The sequence below is a fragment of the Dipteris shenzhenensis genome, chromosome 17, assembly GCF_047967505.1.
Source record: "Dipteris shenzhenensis isolate YYH24624 ecotype China chromosome 17, Dip_SZ_1.0, whole genome shotgun sequence".
NCBI lineage: Eukaryota > Viridiplantae > Streptophyta > Polypodiopsida > Gleicheniales > Dipteridaceae > Dipteris > Dipteris shenzhenensis.
The window spans coordinates 6,962,600-6,978,788 of record NC_141612.1 but is presented as its reverse complement, the minus strand read 5'-3'; the positions used below and the strand labels follow the sequence as shown (position 1 = coordinate 6,978,788).

The following is a 16,189-nucleotide window of genomic DNA, read 5'->3' as shown; positions in this document are numbered from 1 at the left end:
CTTCTTTAATTGTTTTTCTAACAAATTGACACCCTCTGTATTTTGTATCCAATTCCATCAAAGATACTGTTGAGATATGGTGCCATGAGCACATATTAGAGGCTAAGGTGTGGTATAGGAAAGAATTAAAGTAGCCACCCTAGGATGTGGACTACATGATGTGGAGATGTGGATCAAGGATATCCACAAGGAGAGATGTGGATTAGAGGATCCCACATGTGTTGACTATTTTAAGGGCACTCTCTATATAAGAGGCCTATCATGTATTATTGAATTGAGATAAACATTTTCTATCTCCCTCTCATGTCTTATGTAGTGTGCTTTGAGCCTCCTTAGTTCTTCTGCTGATCTTGTGTGCACTAGGCTTAGTGGCAATCATATATTGGATCTTTCACAGATACCTCCACAATGTTTCTCTTTCTTTTGGCCAACCATCGAGATTCTAACTGAGTTTTAAAACAAAACATTTATCCTTTATCACACCTTTGTGTCCTAGAATTGACCATGGGTACTTTCCTTGAACAGGATTTATTGTATTATTAGTTGTATGAATTACATTCTTAGACCCTTCCAAGATTTCATTTTTGTGAATCATTCTTTATGCCGTGTCAAAGGAGATGATGCTCCAGATCAGCCTACGATGGGTCATAACCATGTTCTTCTACATTGTAAACATGGCATTTATCTTCCAAGCTTTTACTGACAATATACATGTTTTGTTTGTTAGGTTCACCATAGCTTTCACTTTGTTGTAATGACTATGTTTATGTCATGAATTTTTTTTCTCTCTTATTGTTGTATCCACCACCTTGATCATACTATTTCTTTCAATAATCTATTTCATAATGTCCAAATTTTGTGACAATCATTGCATTGAATGCTGGACACATTTCTTGATGAATTTTATCTTCCTTAGGATTTTTTTAATTTGAATTACTTCCTCTATTTTGATGATTTCCTCTTGAATGCCGATGCTAATGATTGCCTTGATTTCTATTTTGTTGTTGATGCTAATAATGTTGTTGATGCCGAAGTTGACCACTTCTAATTATGAATCTTCCGCTTCCTCTACCTCTATGGGAAGCTTGTTCACTTGATTGTCCTTTTCTATCTTAAAGTGCTGATGTTCTTAATTCTTCAACCAATTAGATTGATTGTAGTTCTTCTAGCATTGGCACTTCCTTATGAATTGCTACCCTTTAGGGGAAAAGAAAGCATTTATCACTTCACATATTAGGATATGAGTTTCTCAAATCAGTCACACATTCTATACCTTCTACTCCATATGGTTGTGTGTGCTCCTATTTGTAATTACATTTACATTCTATAACTTCTACTCCATATGGTTATGTGTCCGCTTCTTTGTAAATACATTCTACACCTTCTACTCCATATGATTGTGCTTGCTCTTCTTCCTATTACTATCAATACATTTTTATGTCATCTTTGAGACAATGCCTTAACAAAAGAGCAATAGGTTATCTTTTGAAGTACATCGCACAAGCTAGCGCTTCTCCTTCTCCTTCTCCTTCATGTGGCACAATGTGGTATTGTGCACATCCTCCTTCCCATTTAGATGGAACAAATATTATTATTGATACATTTTATGTCTTCTTTGGTGTAGTGTTATAACGACTAAAAAACTTTGAGATATAGCACGCACTAGACACATAGCAAATGAAAGAAAAGTATAAATATCTTTCATTAAATAATTAGTATGAGTTCTTGATTAGGTGGCAATTACAACTTACACCTTGGCACTGGCACTTCTCCTTCTCCTTCATGTGGCACAATGTGGTATTGTGCACATCCTCCTTCCCATTTAGATGGAGAAGGTGGCACAATGTGGTATTGTGCACATCCTCCTTCCCATTTAGATGGACCAGATATTATTATTGATACATTTTATGTCTTCTTTGGTGTAGTGTTATAAAGATAAAAAAACTTTGAGATATAGCACGCATTAGACACATGGCAAATGAAAGAAAAGTATAAATATCTTTCATTAAATAATTAGTATGAGTTCTTGATTAGGTGACAATTACAACTTACACCTGGCACGACTTTAAAACTAGTACAAAGTTCAAATACTTCAAGGAAATCCATCAAGTTTTTAGACAACGCTAATCATCGTATGCATTTCATCAACGATTCCACACTTCCATTACACCTATACATGTTACTAATTGTAAACTTCGTTGACAACAAGCACAATGTCGTGTTTTAACTTCGACATACAAAGAAGGATCTAAATTTAATGGTTAAAAGCCCATTCCAATAAAGTGATTGTGGTTTTGGCATTCCATGCTCTTGATGCCTGCCTTGATCTGTAGAAGGTAGCAAATGTTATGTGTAGCTAGTACAAATGTTATTTCATAGTTTGTGCCATACCTTTGGCTATAAATTTGGCTTTGTACTTACAACTCGTACCCTTCACTTCATAAATCCACTTGCATCCAATGGACTTCCTATCCGTGGGACGATTGATAAAGATTAAGTCTAGTTCTTGATGAGGGCATTAATCCATTTCCATTTAATAATAATAATATTTCAAAATTCTTCAATGAAGACTTTAGTTTAGAACTTTTTATAGAATTATTGTTTCCATTGTTACATTTACATCATAGTGGCTTTCAAGACAAAGAAGTCTCCTTAAGTAAAGCTTGAGGATGACTTCATCATGTCTACTCCTCTCGAGTCATGGAGCTAGGTACATCCACTAAAGAGAACAAAGTTACATTAAAGAAACAATAAGAATTACACCTACAAGACTTTGCATTAGGTTGTGTAAAGCACCATGTGAAACTACTCCCCTCCCGCGTTTATCCCATGGCCTCGCCCTCTTCCTTTTCCCCACTCTTCTTTCCCCACAACTAATTAATTGGAATTTTCCATTTTTTCAACATTGTTGTGGCATCCTCATTACATAAAATCAATATCCAGACAATATAATTGCATGAAATCAGACAACTTGTTCAATATCCATGAAAACCTTTCATAGTTGAACAATATCCAAGAAAACCAACACATTTGACATCTAACATCAATCAAGGAACATCCCCAAACTCATCCTCTAAACACACGACATAGTGCAGTTTCCATCTCATGAAGTAACAAGGTTGAAAACCATGAGCTCCATCACGTAAGCATGATAGGGACGAGCTACTATAACATCCCCACCAATGTCATCAGTGCGCACGGTCGGTGTAGACTATAGTGTAAACTTATTCTCACATACATCACACCCACACATGCTTGAGCATCTATTTGTACAAAGGTTTTTGTACCGTCACTCTAGAGGTGTGAAGGTTAGACTTGGCAGTCAAAGCTCACATTCTCTTCATTCAAGCTCAACTGCTTGTGAAGACTAATGATTTCAATTTAGCCTCACCCAAACAAACATTTTTAAGCAAAAAATACTTACACAATCTAGTTGAGATAGGGAAACACCCCAGATGTCTTGTCCATGCAGCAAACAAGGCCTCCAAATAATATATACCTTTGTAAGACTAGCAAATATCCAGATGTTTGTTGTTCTAAAGTCCAAATAATTTTTTGCTGTTGGGGCTGTTGGGCCTGTTGGGCCTTTAAAGAATGACTGGTGAAACTTAAATCCCTCATATTTGCCCCTTCAATAATCCTACTAAGACTGCAGAAGTAATCATAGTATTGAAAAATGTTTCTCAGAACACCAAATAACACATTCAAGTTATCTGGCAACTGCAAACTCAACTCCATTTCAAAAAACAATTACTAGTCTCAAGCAAAGAGATGTCAAAAGCCTTGTCAGACCTGTGCAAAATCATATAAGCAGCAAATCAAGCTACTTATCTTAGCATGTCTGGATATTTATTCCTTCTGAGCGGGTAAATTCTCCTTTCGTACTTATTCCTTAATCAGTAACTAAAAGAAACCAACTTCAGATCACATCCTATCAATGTTAGAATGAAATTTTGAATGGTACCTAACTTGAAAATATTGCTAGATTTCCTCTTTTTCAGTAGGTAGCTTTCCCTTTCAAGAGAAGAGAACAGATTGCATCGGTCATCAAAAACCAAAACTTAATTACACCCTGGACACAGTACATGAACACTTTGTAAAACATCTGAACAGTCACATAGGCCAGAAAAAAAGAGAGCATATCTAGCTATTGGCCTCGTGACACTGAAGCGTTAACAACCAAACCTTCACTAAACCCTAGACACGGTCCTTGTCAAACAACCATCTGCATGATCATTTAGACAAGACAAAAAGGAGCATATCAGGCTATCGGACTCATGGCACTGAAGCAAACGCCGTGTTTTATTATAATTCCAATACAAGGGCATAATACAGCTCCTGATAAGCCACCCCAAAAAAACATGTCCAAGCTTTAGATCAACCTACAGAAGCAATATTACATCCTTGTCGAATTGACCTTGTAAATCTATAAAGCAGAAGAATCCAACAGTCAGAAACTGTAAAATGTATCCATGAAGTCAAGAACAAGTACAAGATATAATAGAAACCGGAGTTTATTATATGCTTATGTGCTAAGATCAAAGAAGCAATTCCTTTCTGATGATCAGGTAAATTCCTTGCTCAGGTAGCATCAACTGACAGGCTAATCTTTACAAACCTAACTGGATATTACAAACTCCCAACCTTAGACAAAAACACCATCCAAGTAAAGGAACACGTAATGCATACCATGCAAGAAGTCCAAAACTGACTACACCACCATGGAAGTACAGCTGGTCAGAACATAACCACATAACAAACTACTTGCCATGTCTCCGCGAGTCCCCATTAGCGCGAGGAGAATTCTCGCTACTGCCATCTCTGAGAGATGCCAATTGCCCCTTGCTGCTGGCTCGTACATGAGAAATATGCCTTTGAGTCACTGGAGAACTCTTTCCTTCTGAACCAGAAAGTGAGTGTCGTCGCTTTGAAGATGAAGATACAGAATCTGGTTTCAGCTTGGGAGAATCTGGTTTCAGCTTGGGAGAATCAGGTTTCTGCTTTGGACTAGTATGAGGACGAACCTTTGCTTTTGATGATTGAGTTGTGGCCATATAGTTAGGAACAGACGGAGACAGACACTCCCCCTGTTCAATTTTCATGCCTTGTTGGCTGGTGCGTTTTGTTGAAGCCTCTGGAGCTTTTGGACTGGAAGGCACCACAGAAGAGGTAGCTTTGCTGGTTGTTTCAGAGTTCACTTCAGTATGAATACTGTCATTAACATTATCAAGTGGCTGAGGATCCTCATCCACAGCATTTTCTTCTTCATTTGACTGCCTCACTGTTCCATTCATGGTGGTTCTAGCACTGTCACCACTGGTGGCATTTTCATCGGGTGTTAACGCACCATTCGACATTTCGTCAAATGTAGGATCTGGGATATACAGAGGGGGAGGAGGAGCAATGATCTGCTGCTGTTGGGGGGACCTCTGCTCAGCGGATGGAAGTGGAGAGGTTGATACTGATTGTAGAGGAGAGTCCGTTGCTACCGGGGAAAAGGATGAGGTTGAAGCTGGGTTTGATGCAGATATCCTGGCTGGAGAATCCGGCTGTGTCTGCAGAGTATCCAGGGCAGCTGATATGCCTGGAGATGTGACCATCGTTGCCTCAGTCACCTGGGGTGGGGTTAAGAGGACCATACCAAGTGCTGCTGAGGGGTTTATAGAAGGCATAACTGTTCTTGTAGCAACTGTTGATAAATCTGTGCGTGGTGAGGTTGCCTTGGTTGCAGAAGTGGTCTCTGATCTTGTAAACGATTGAACAGGAGGAGGAGGTGGAGGCGGAGGTGGAGGTGGAGGCGAAGGTATTTTTTGTAATGCCAACGTGCCAGGGGATACAATACCTTCTGTTGAAAAGTCACTGCCCTGTAAGCTTTCCTTCTTTGGTGTGCCCTTATGTTTCTCTGCTTCTGCTTTGAACTTCACCTTTTCCTCATTTTTCCTTACCACAGCCATAACATTTGGTTGCTCTTTTGCTGCACTGGGTGAGTTTTCCCATGGTCGAGCAGCCATCCAGCGTTCTAACCAGATCCAACCCCAGTGATTTTTATCCGGCTGACAATCGATCACAAGAGAGCTTTGCTTTGGTGCACACCTGCGAAGCTGCATTATAAAGTCATAAAAGCTGCATTATACAAGAGAGCTTTGCTTTGGTGCACACCTGCGAAGTTGGAAAGTCATAAAATGCTGCAATTACAGTACATAAGGCAGATGAAGTTCATTGTTCAGTATATATATATTCTTGTTTATGTATACATACAATTGGAGTGATATATGGACACACGTTAGGTTTTTAAGAGCAGACCGTATTTTATTGTGTTCCTTCCTTGCTGGAGGTTAAATCACTTAATACAGCCATATCATTTGGCACAAACACAGCCACATATCACAGGGCTCAATGGTTGAACATAACCCTTACGCACCCAAAAAAAGGGGGCTTGAACTGCAGCTAGAAAAGAAGCTATTATGCAGTCTGATGACTTAACGTTTTGCACATCTCCAGCGCAGTTGGCAAAGTGGAGAAGCCACCATTCTGTTGGTTGCATAGCATTCTCCCCGGCTATGAAACTATGAAATTAAGCCTTAAGGACAGCAAATATACCATGGCTGAGTTTGGTTGAGCCATAAGAAATGGAAGTGGACTGGATGTTGTTTCAAAGCCAAATATACTTTTCTGCCCCTAGATAGTTTGACAATTGAAACATGTGATGCCACACTCACCATTGCCAGGCAAACCTACCTGCCGGCATTGCTGAGAACTCTAGTCCTCAGCAATGCAAATTCACTTGCCGTACGTACTACACAAACCATTAATTAGTTGCTATTGCTTAGCATTGTTGAGCCCCTGCCGTCATTGGGCAGCAATCCTATCCCACATCTATATAGTTTTGCCACAAATCCAAGGGCAATATAAGTCTGAAGTTGCCAGCTCGCAGGTATTTCCATTATACAAAGCCAAGCTCTGAGGTTGCAGTTGCCATGCATGAAGACGTTGGCTGAGAACCTTACCCAAATAATTGGCACGCATTTCACAGGCATATCTGAGCATGCACTAACCAACAATATATTGCCAACTATTTTATCTTCCACCTTCGATGATAAAGCATTATCAATATTATGGGACATGGAGGGAGTGTTAACCTGCTCAGAAAAGGCATACGCGAGAGCACGCTGGCGCTTCATGACTGCTTCCTGCTTACTTTGGGCCTTGGCCTGCAGCTCTTGTACCGTAGCCATGCTACTGACCCATCCTTCCTGAAAATAGAATATCGAACTTTGAAACTTGCCAAACCAAAGGCTTATGAACTGTGATGGAAAACAGTAAGGAGGAGGCAGGAACAACTCTCACCGATGATTTTCTCCTCTGCTGTTTTGTCTGCTGCAGATGTTTCTGTACCAACAGACCTAGCTCTGACATACGAACCCGGCGGCCACGCACACGCGCCTGGACTTTCACCAACGCATGCATGCACCTTAACGTTGTTGCTGCCTGCCTCCTGACCATTCGTCCTCGAGCCAATGCTTGTAATCTCACCAGGGCTTTCAAAGCTCGGAAAGCTCGCTGTGCCTGCAAAGGTCACGACAATTAGTCCATATTTTCTTCACAACCTCAAGACAGTATTGCATCGGGCAAACACATGGGTCGACACGATTCTAAGAATGTGGTACCTCTAGCTCAGGTCTCCATGAGCATGGTTGATTTGTTAACGGTAATACTAAAAGGACTTTCAGGTAAATTTACAGAAAGACAAATGTAGGCGCCTCTCTGTGCACGTCGACGCACGGACATGTATGTATGTTGGATACAGAAAGAGAGACAGATATGTACGTCGGATAGAGAAAGAATGACAGAATAGGATAAAGGGCGGGAGGAGCAACCAGGTAACATCGGAAAGCAGCCTGGATCTTAGCGGCAGCCCATGCCTCTCGCTTGGAATCTTCAGCGACTCTGTTAAACCCCTCTGTAATGACCGCAACGTTGGCCGACCGGGCTGGTAACTTCGCTTCAACCACAGGTTCTGTGACGAGCGGCGGGATCGCCAGATGAACGTCCTTGCATTGCTGTTGTTCCACTTGCACGACCTTGGTCTCAACAAAGTCCGAAGATGGAGGAGGTGAAGCGCCTGCTGTGTCTCGGTTTCGAGAAGATGATTTGCCTAAGCTCCACATACACTTTTCCTTGCTTCCCTTTCTCTGATCACAAGGCACGGCACTTTATGTAAAAATTTCGAAATCCTTCGGGAGGAAAATGACCTGCGGCAGCGTTCGGATTACTCACCAAATGATCTCGCTCTTTGTCTTTCGGGGACTTCTCTTTTGACGGAGATTTGAAGACACCACCAAGTAATGTTTTGAACAACTTGCCAGACTTCCCCATGTCTTCAGCTGTCCCGGACCTTGTACCCTGCACAATCAAAATTTGTAGACAGTGAGGGGACAGTGTGTCATTATGCTGGGATTAACTCAATGGAAACATCTCTCTTGCAATAAATGATTCTACTCTCGCGTTGTGACCCGGCAAAGTAGCAAACCCCTATGCTCTCCGAGGCTTTGAGGCGCAAATCCCTCACTCATGCAGATCCGCAGGTCTATGGATCGAGATCGGCTAAATCTCGACTGGAAAACAGCCTCAGCCACCGCGCTACTGATTCTCTTTCTAGGCTCGTTGACGAGTTCCGTAAAGTTTTCAGCTCGCTCTCGAACAAGGACACAGCTGACTGATGGAGTACATGCTTACCACATGCCCCTTACTTATGGCACTTCCATTACAGAGCGGATCAGCTTCACCTCACCCCATTTCTTAGAGACTCGAAGGTGGACAGTTAAGTTTAGACATCTGCCGGAAGAAAGTGAGGCCTTATGCCTTGTAAGCACCACAATGGTGCATTTTAGGAACTCCGTCTCTCAAGCAAAGACCAACTTTCGCTTCTAGGATTTCGAAACAGGTCCAAAAAAATGCACCTTAGCCAGGGTCGAGCGCTACCCGTCCCACGAGACCTCTCCGAGAGCTTATTAGTGTATCATGCATCGAGAGAGGCTACGCTCGCGTTGTTGAGCTGCTTCAAAGCATGTGGCTGCGGCGCTTCTCATGGGCTCCATGATCTGCGCGTTCAGCATCTCTCAACTCGAGCTGCTGCGTGGATATGAGATACGGGGTAGGTCTTCACAAAGGAGAGAGAGAGAGAGAGAGCAACTCGCTGATGGAAGCGACTCATAGAAATTCGCAAAAGGCAACAAAGCGTGCACGAAGCCCGGGGCGAGCTGAGAGAACTGAACTCAAGGAAGAGGGAAGACCATGTGAGAAGCAGGTTGTTGGGAAGCAGGACCTAATGGGGGAGCTGGAAAGGAGAGGGGGAGGGTGGAAGGGGTGAAAGGAACGGCTCAACTGTGGAGGGAGCTCAACAGTAGAGGGGGTGATCCCCACAAGGGAGGCCACCGGCACCGAGCAGGGGCTTAAAGAAAAGAATCCGATGCGGCTTTTGGGAGGAAAAGCCTGAGTTCTGACGGGAGGGAGGAGGGAGGGCACGAAGCTCCAGGAGGTTCATGAAGATGATGAGCGCGGGAGCGATGAGACAAGACAGGGGAGGACAGTCAGGCGGCTATGGCAGACGAGCTTGCTTCAAAGTTCACACAGCTTGGCTATGGCGCAGACTGGCAGACCTTCACAGGACGATGAAGATGAAGCTTCATCATCGATTCTTTCCTTCTTCTTCTTCTTCTTCAATTTTCTACTTTGCAGCTTCAATTTGTCTTCCTCCTCCTGTTTCTGTTGCTGCTCCCTCCATTTTCATCATCTCCATCTTCTCTTCTACTTCTTCTTCTTCTTCATTGTTCTACTTTGCAGCTTCAATTTGTCTTCCTCCTCCTGTTTCTGTTGCTGCTTCCTTTGCTCCCCCTCCATTTTCATCATCTCCATCTCCTTTCAGTTGCTCCTTATGATGCTTGCCCCCCTGCTACAGCTGCTCTCCTCTCTCACCTTGCTTTCAACCTTCCTCGCACGCTTCATCTACTACCACACCTTCCCCACTGGCTTTCACTCGTACACCCCTTACGCTCGCTGCTACCTACTTCTATACTTGCTTGCTCTGTCTGCTGAATTGAACTCGGCGGACACAATGCGAAATTCCTGCAACTGCGCAACTACTCAGCTTACTCGCAGCGATCAATGCAAAACTACCACAAAAATGCGTGTGTGTGGAGGTTTGTTTTACTCACGCAGTGGCGTACTCAGGTGCAAAGGCGAAGCGGCGATCGGTGGAGGTTCATGGCGAATGAGAAGCTGGGAAAGGAAGGGGAAGAAGAGAGCATGGGAGGAGGAGAGGGGAAGCAAAAGAAGGGAAGCAAAGGAGTGGGATAACATAACGGTAAGCAAGGATGATTTCAAAGGAGGAGAGCATTGAAGAGGGGGATGTGCAAGGGAAGCGAACAAGATTTGAATGCGAGAAGGAAAGTAAGGCTTGAAGGTGCTGATATCAACAACAACAACAACAGCTACATACACTCAACAAGGCGCGCCCATCCACAAACCCATTTATTTCTTCTTCAAACCCATCACCCTCTCCACACTCCATCTTCACACCAGTTTTCTCTCACCCCATCACTTCACTTGGAGTTTCACATTTTCAAGGTTTTTCGTGACCATTCCTACATTTTTAAGCTAACCTATCACTACATTGCCTAACATTTTGCAGATTTTACCAAATGCTTTTCTTCCCCATGAAAATGAACATGTTACACGTTCATTGTATATCGTTTGTCGGTTCTCTCTCACCTCTCAACGGCAAGCTGCGTGACAACAAAGAAAGTTTCTCAAGCTGCAGAAGTTCGGACATTGGCATCAACGTTTGAGGGCAAATCATATGGTTCTATTCGCTACAAAGTCCTGAAACCAATTTGAACGCTTATTCCTCCTCGAAATCCCGATGTTAGTGGGAGCTCCTAAACCTATTGCACGAAACCTGCAATGATCATTTTATTGGTAATCGAAAATCTAGGACTGATGGTTTCAGTTGCATGGGAATGTGCTCTCAGGCCTCACCTCCCTCTTGGCAAAGTCCAAGCAGGGAAGCCTCACGCAGCGCAATCAAATGCCAAATAGATGCATTCAAACTACACAAGCAAGCAAGGTGCAATAGAAGGTGGATGTCCAATAAAAATGCAGAATGTTGCTTCTCAGACTTCAATCTCAACATTTGCCCACAACTCTCATAAGGGTCGACCAGCTTCCAACAACCATGTGCCCCTAATTCCAATAGCATCCAATCTTCACAGATTGCAATCTATTCCACTCTGGGTGTGTTCTCTGATGTTAAAACTATCCATCTCTCTATTTGCCACTCTTGTCAAAGTGTGGAACGATTTAGAGCATGTTCCTCCCATAGCAACATGCTACTAAAACCAAGAGGCTTTATGTCTCCCAGTCTTAATTGCACTCACTAAGATGAGTTGGAGATTATGTGTTTTTCTTCACATGGTGTAGACAAAATTGCATTAAATGAGCTCATAAAGTTGCAAACTTCCTTATCAACTAGCATGAAAACCAAGCATAACTCAATCTGGCATCCCAAAATCAAGTTTGAACAAGCACTCATGGCCAAGTTGCATTCTTTGTTCATTTAACCATGTGCACTATAGCAAGCCATGCTCCATAAGTGCATGTGCAACCAACTCTAACCATCAATCCTCATTATTTATATGATACTTGAAACATACTCAATTTACAAGGGACAAATTATGTCTCCTTAATGCAATAATTTGTAGCTATACACAAGCATGTCAATGTGTGTGTGTATGTGCGTGCATGCGTGTGTGTGTCTATAGAGAGAGAGAGGGAGAGAAACAACTCTACACATGCTGCATGTGTGTGTGTGTGTATGTGTGTGTCAAAGAAAAGAGAGAGAGACAGAGAGAGACCAAGCATGTACACAAGTAAGCAAGCCAAGTTGAGAGGACAATTGTTCAAGGAGACTAAGAGGGAAAACTAATACAACTGTCAAGGGAAAAGGAGGGAGAATGAGACGAACAACTAATACAACATAGCTCACTTGAAAAAGCTGTCACGCCAAAGTGTCTAGTTATGGGGGTGGGGAACTAATTCCTTTAGCCATCCCTCAAACAAGGAGATTTTGCTAACATAAGAGTTTTCCTACTTACGTACGTCTCATAGAGTCGATTTCTTTACTGAGGCTAGGCAGGAACCTCCAAGATCTTTGAAACACCTAATGCATCTTCGGATTAACTATCAACTTTAAGAGCCAACCTTTATCATAGCCTCTAAGCCATTCTCTACAATCCTAACATTTTGGGGCTTCAATTTAAATTGACCAACAAAATTCATTGGGCATATCCATCAATGCTTATTATCATCTTGAATTTCCTTCTAGTCTTTGCCTCCACTTAGATCTCCTTCATGCAACCTCCATTGCAAGAATTAAGTTTTAGAGTAGCATATGAGGTGCCTTGTAGGCATTGTCAATCACTCCTCTAGAGCATCAAGCTCCACTTGCAAAAATTGAGAAAATGCTTTGTTTTATGTCTATCCTAGAGGCATTGGTCATGGACCATCTAATTTAGAATTCATTAGGGAAAATCGTGTGCATTTTCAACACATTTGCTCACACACTTTGGCTTTCTACCTACCTAGAGGTAGCTTCACTCAATGATGAATGATGAACTAGGATTGGTGTGATGGTCTTAAGAGCAAAGATTCACTACTAAAGATCCCTCCCAGAGAATGTAGGGCAATCACATGCCAACAACAGAAAAATTGAACCTTGGGCAGAAGAGTTGAACGCTTGGCTTGAATGGTCTTTGTGGGCCTTACATTATGCATAATAACGGTTTCCACATTAAATATATATATCTCATATTGCATAGAGATCTCGGCAAGAATCCAAATTTTTTGTCATCCGCTGCTATGGAGGAAGAATCTGGTCATCAACACACATCCATGCTTGCAAAAGTTTACGGAAGAGAACTCGAGCCCTTGAATTAATCCTTGCTCTCGAGTCTCGATGCCATTTTAATAAAGCAAAGCAAAAATTCCATCGAGATGGAAAAAAGGAGAGGAGTCAAGGGATAGCTTTGTTTACCACACCTAAGTTTGTGATGCCCCATTACTCCTTTTTTTATGCATATTGCAATAGGAGCATCTATAAATAGAGACTCCACCATGTGACAAAAGCCATGGTCATACGCCAACTTTTTTAACTACCCAACACGTAAAATACCACCTAATTCTATGGTAAGCCTTAATGAAATCAAGGCTTAGTAGTATAGCCTCTAATCTTCTCACATAATCCATTCTTGTAGAAACATTGAGGATCTTCTCAAGAACTGGCCCAAACTGACTTCACATCGAGAGTAGAAACTTGATTCTTAAGGCCAAAGGCTGAGCAAACACATTTTAGGCAATACCAAGCATAGTAAGGAGTCTTCAATCTCCTACTTTGACCCCTATTTGGTTTCTTGGGGCTGATTTAACCAGGACTAGATCAACATCAATGGACGGGCTGCCAATGTTGTTGCTAACCTTCATTCACTATTTGTGTCACGTTAGTAGCCAATAGTGCTTGAGACTTTTGGAGGGAGCCCATCCATCCCTAGAGACTTACCATCCTCCATGTTTAGCAAAGCATTACTGAGCTCATCTACAATGAAGGAGTATAGCAAATTTGTAGCTACGGTTGCCTCAGGCTTCTTGTCCATGTGAGCCAATAGGGAAGAACAATCTTGCTCCTAGCCTACATCCATCTCGGGGGGGGGGGATTGTATTAATTCTAAACGTGGAACAACTTTGATAGCATAGTGGCACATTGATAGAATGTTCAAGCCGATCATACTTGATTTATCAAGCAATCAATCAAATACCTACAAGCTAGAACATTTGTCAATTAGGCAACATCTACAACTTTAAACACCAAGAGCTCTGGGGTATGGCTTTTTTAGAAATCAAGAACAAGCTGGACTACTAAATTGATATCAACTCAATGCACTTGTGGGCTAAATTCTAGGCAAATGAGAGCTTGGGCTTTAAAAATTTGAGCAACAAGGCAAGGTGGATAAAGAATGTCTATTATAGATACCTTGGTTCCTTGCTAGGAATATGCATCGCTAATAAGCAATTTGAAATATTTGAATGGTTAATGGAAAAAATCAAGACCAAGCGTAAGTAATAGGTCAACACCTTGGTTTTGAGGCCAAGGAAGTTGTGGTGAAGTACATCTTGATAGCCTCTATTGTTTACGTTGGTAATGTTTGGAATTTTAACAAAACTCAATAGAGCCAACTGAAGAAGCTCATTGGAAGTTTCCTCTGGATGACCACATAGGAGTTCAAAATTTTCATAGCATCCCATGGCAGGGTTTTATAGCCAACAAAGCGCTAGGGTGTATGGGGCTCTACGCTTGCAAATTGGGTATACAAACTCTAGTGTGCCTCAAGCCCCTTGGTGCAAAGTCATCAAACGGTTTATTGAAGAATGCCGTGGAAGAGGACTGGGGAAGTGAAGGGCATCCCTTGGCTATAAAAAGTTTTCTCACACTTATGATTGAGGATCAAGGGCTCAAATCTGGCTACTAGCGACAGCATGGAGGCAACTTGGTGCCCTCCTTAATTAGAATGGTTGTGATGGCGTGGAAGGGGACACTTCCTTACCATAGAGCATTTGATGGCCAAAGTGTAGTGACAATGGTGACCAACCATTGGCTTGCACTGAGTAGTGTAGAACACACAACTTGGGACCTGCTTGCTACAAGGATATATGGAATGATTGGTTGAAGAATGTTGGCTGTCCATCACAAAATTTGCTAACAAATTTGAGTTAAATTCACAAGATGCCACTTTTCTAGAGAAGATGATGGAGGTGGGCTGCGTAAGCTTGCCTACTAAACCAATTGCCAATAAGCATACAAATCATATTATATTTCCCAATTAAAAGTTGGTAAATGCAAACTGAATTGCTTTTGTTAAGAGTCCTCCCATCCAAGAGAAGCCATCACTTTGGCCATTCGTTTGAGATGGTGTCTAGTCCTTATAAGATCATTTAGCTACTTGGAAAAGAAGGCTAGCATGGGTGTGGCAAGGCTTTGGGGGGTCACTCATAAACATGTGACATAGCATGTTAGTGCACAGAGGGGTATTTTTTTAACATGCCATTACATAGTATATATAAAAAAGCAACAATTATGGGCTCAATGCATTTGAGTAGGTTTGGTCATTTTTAGTTTTGTAAGTGTCATGTAGAGGTTGCTTGCTTAGTAGATTTATTTTTTGAAAGAAGTTTTGTTGATAATACATTTATTCATTCTCTCTATATAACCCATCTAGTATATAATACCAAGTTGGGTCTTGGATCTTGCAAAATGTCACATTGACACTTGAAAGGAAATTCGGAGTCAATGATGAAAAAAAAAATACAGATATATGCACACACTCTCACACATAGAACAAGAAGCCCACATTGTTGGATAGCAATCAGTTTTCATGAATTGTGGAGCAAGGGCAGCGCAAGCGGGAGGGAGTCTACGCTCGTTTCAAGTGTGGGTGCATGCAGCAGCATAGGTTCTATCGAGGTTAGTAGGCTGGTGGGTGAGTGCTTTGAAAAAAAAATGGAAAAAAAAGTTTCCATGAATTTATAGTTGGCCGAATTCAGATACTGAGAGGTGAAGAGGATGTACGAGCTATCGGTCTAGCACCTGCTCACTGCTCACTCTCACGAGGAGCCTAGGCCTACCTCGACAATGCACAGGAAGAGCATGTGGGACAGTGGCGGTGCGGCAGGGAGGCAATGCCCGTGCGTAGAAAACAGGAGATCTGAGGCAGGAGTGGGTAACGGGTCCCAAGCTATGGAGGAGGAAGAAGAAGAAGATACAAATGGAGAAGAAGGCAACTTCTATTTGCCTTCAAATCTACTCGAACATGAGAGACACAAACTCTCTCATATACTCTATCGCATCGCCGCTTTGTCTCCATCCATCACTCCCACCCAACACCACCCCATTATATCCCCTCCCCGTATCAGTGTACTACCCCCCTCCCTGCTGCTTCTGCTGCATCGCCAGGCTTTTCCTCTCTCACGCCTCACGCCCATTTATTCTACTGCTGTTTGAGTCACTTGAGTGCTCCTCCCTCCACTTCTTCACCGCTGCTGCTGTTCATTTGTTAAAGCGCCCCGCTTTGACCCCAGGCAC

The 16,189-nt window shown here is 42.3% G+C and overlaps 1 protein-coding gene across 5 annotated transcripts; it reads right to left on the bottom strand.

Moving 5' to 3' along the window:
* Positions 1 to 4,300: 4,300 nt before the first annotated feature.
* LOC147891605 (uncharacterized) lies at positions 4,301 to 10,306 on the bottom strand. Of its 5 annotated transcripts, none has more exons than XM_087388019.1 (6): positions 10,215 to 10,306; positions 8,278 to 8,403; positions 7,878 to 8,192; positions 7,348 to 7,566; positions 7,140 to 7,253; positions 4,301 to 6,101 (listed from the first exon to the last, which is right to left on the bottom strand). In XM_087388019.1, exons 2-6 carry the CDS (start codon positions 8,374 to 8,376, stop codon positions 4,761 to 4,763), a joined length of 2,088 nt encoding a protein of 695 aa, XP_087244145.1. In that variant the 5' UTR covers positions 8,377 to 8,403; positions 10,215 to 10,306; the 3' UTR covers positions 4,301 to 4,760. The 5 variants fall into 5 exon arrangements, with proteins under 5 accessions (XP_087244145.1, XP_087244146.1, XP_087244144.1 ...); XM_087388020.1 differs by lacking the exon at positions 10,215 to 10,306 and adding an exon at positions 8,961 to 9,739; XM_087388018.1 differs by lacking the exon at positions 10,215 to 10,306 and adding an exon at positions 8,983 to 9,739.
* Positions 10,307 to 16,189: the final 5,883 nt, after the last annotated feature.

Excerpts from the sequence above, each read along its gene's own strand:
- LOC147891605 (XM_087388018.1), bottom strand. The coding sequence starts at position 9,027 with ATGCATGATACACTAATAAGCTCTCGGAGAGGTCTCGTGGGACGG. Across the intron at positions 8,404-8,982 it reads GGAGAGGTCTCGTGGGACGG|GGTACAAGGTCCGGGACAGC; the intron begins GTAGCGCTCGAC and ends TTGATTGTGCAG. Across the intron at positions 7,567-7,877 it reads CTGCTTTCCGATGTTACCTG|GCACAGCGAGCTTTCCGAGC; the intron begins GTTGCTCCTCCC and ends TGACCTTTGCAG.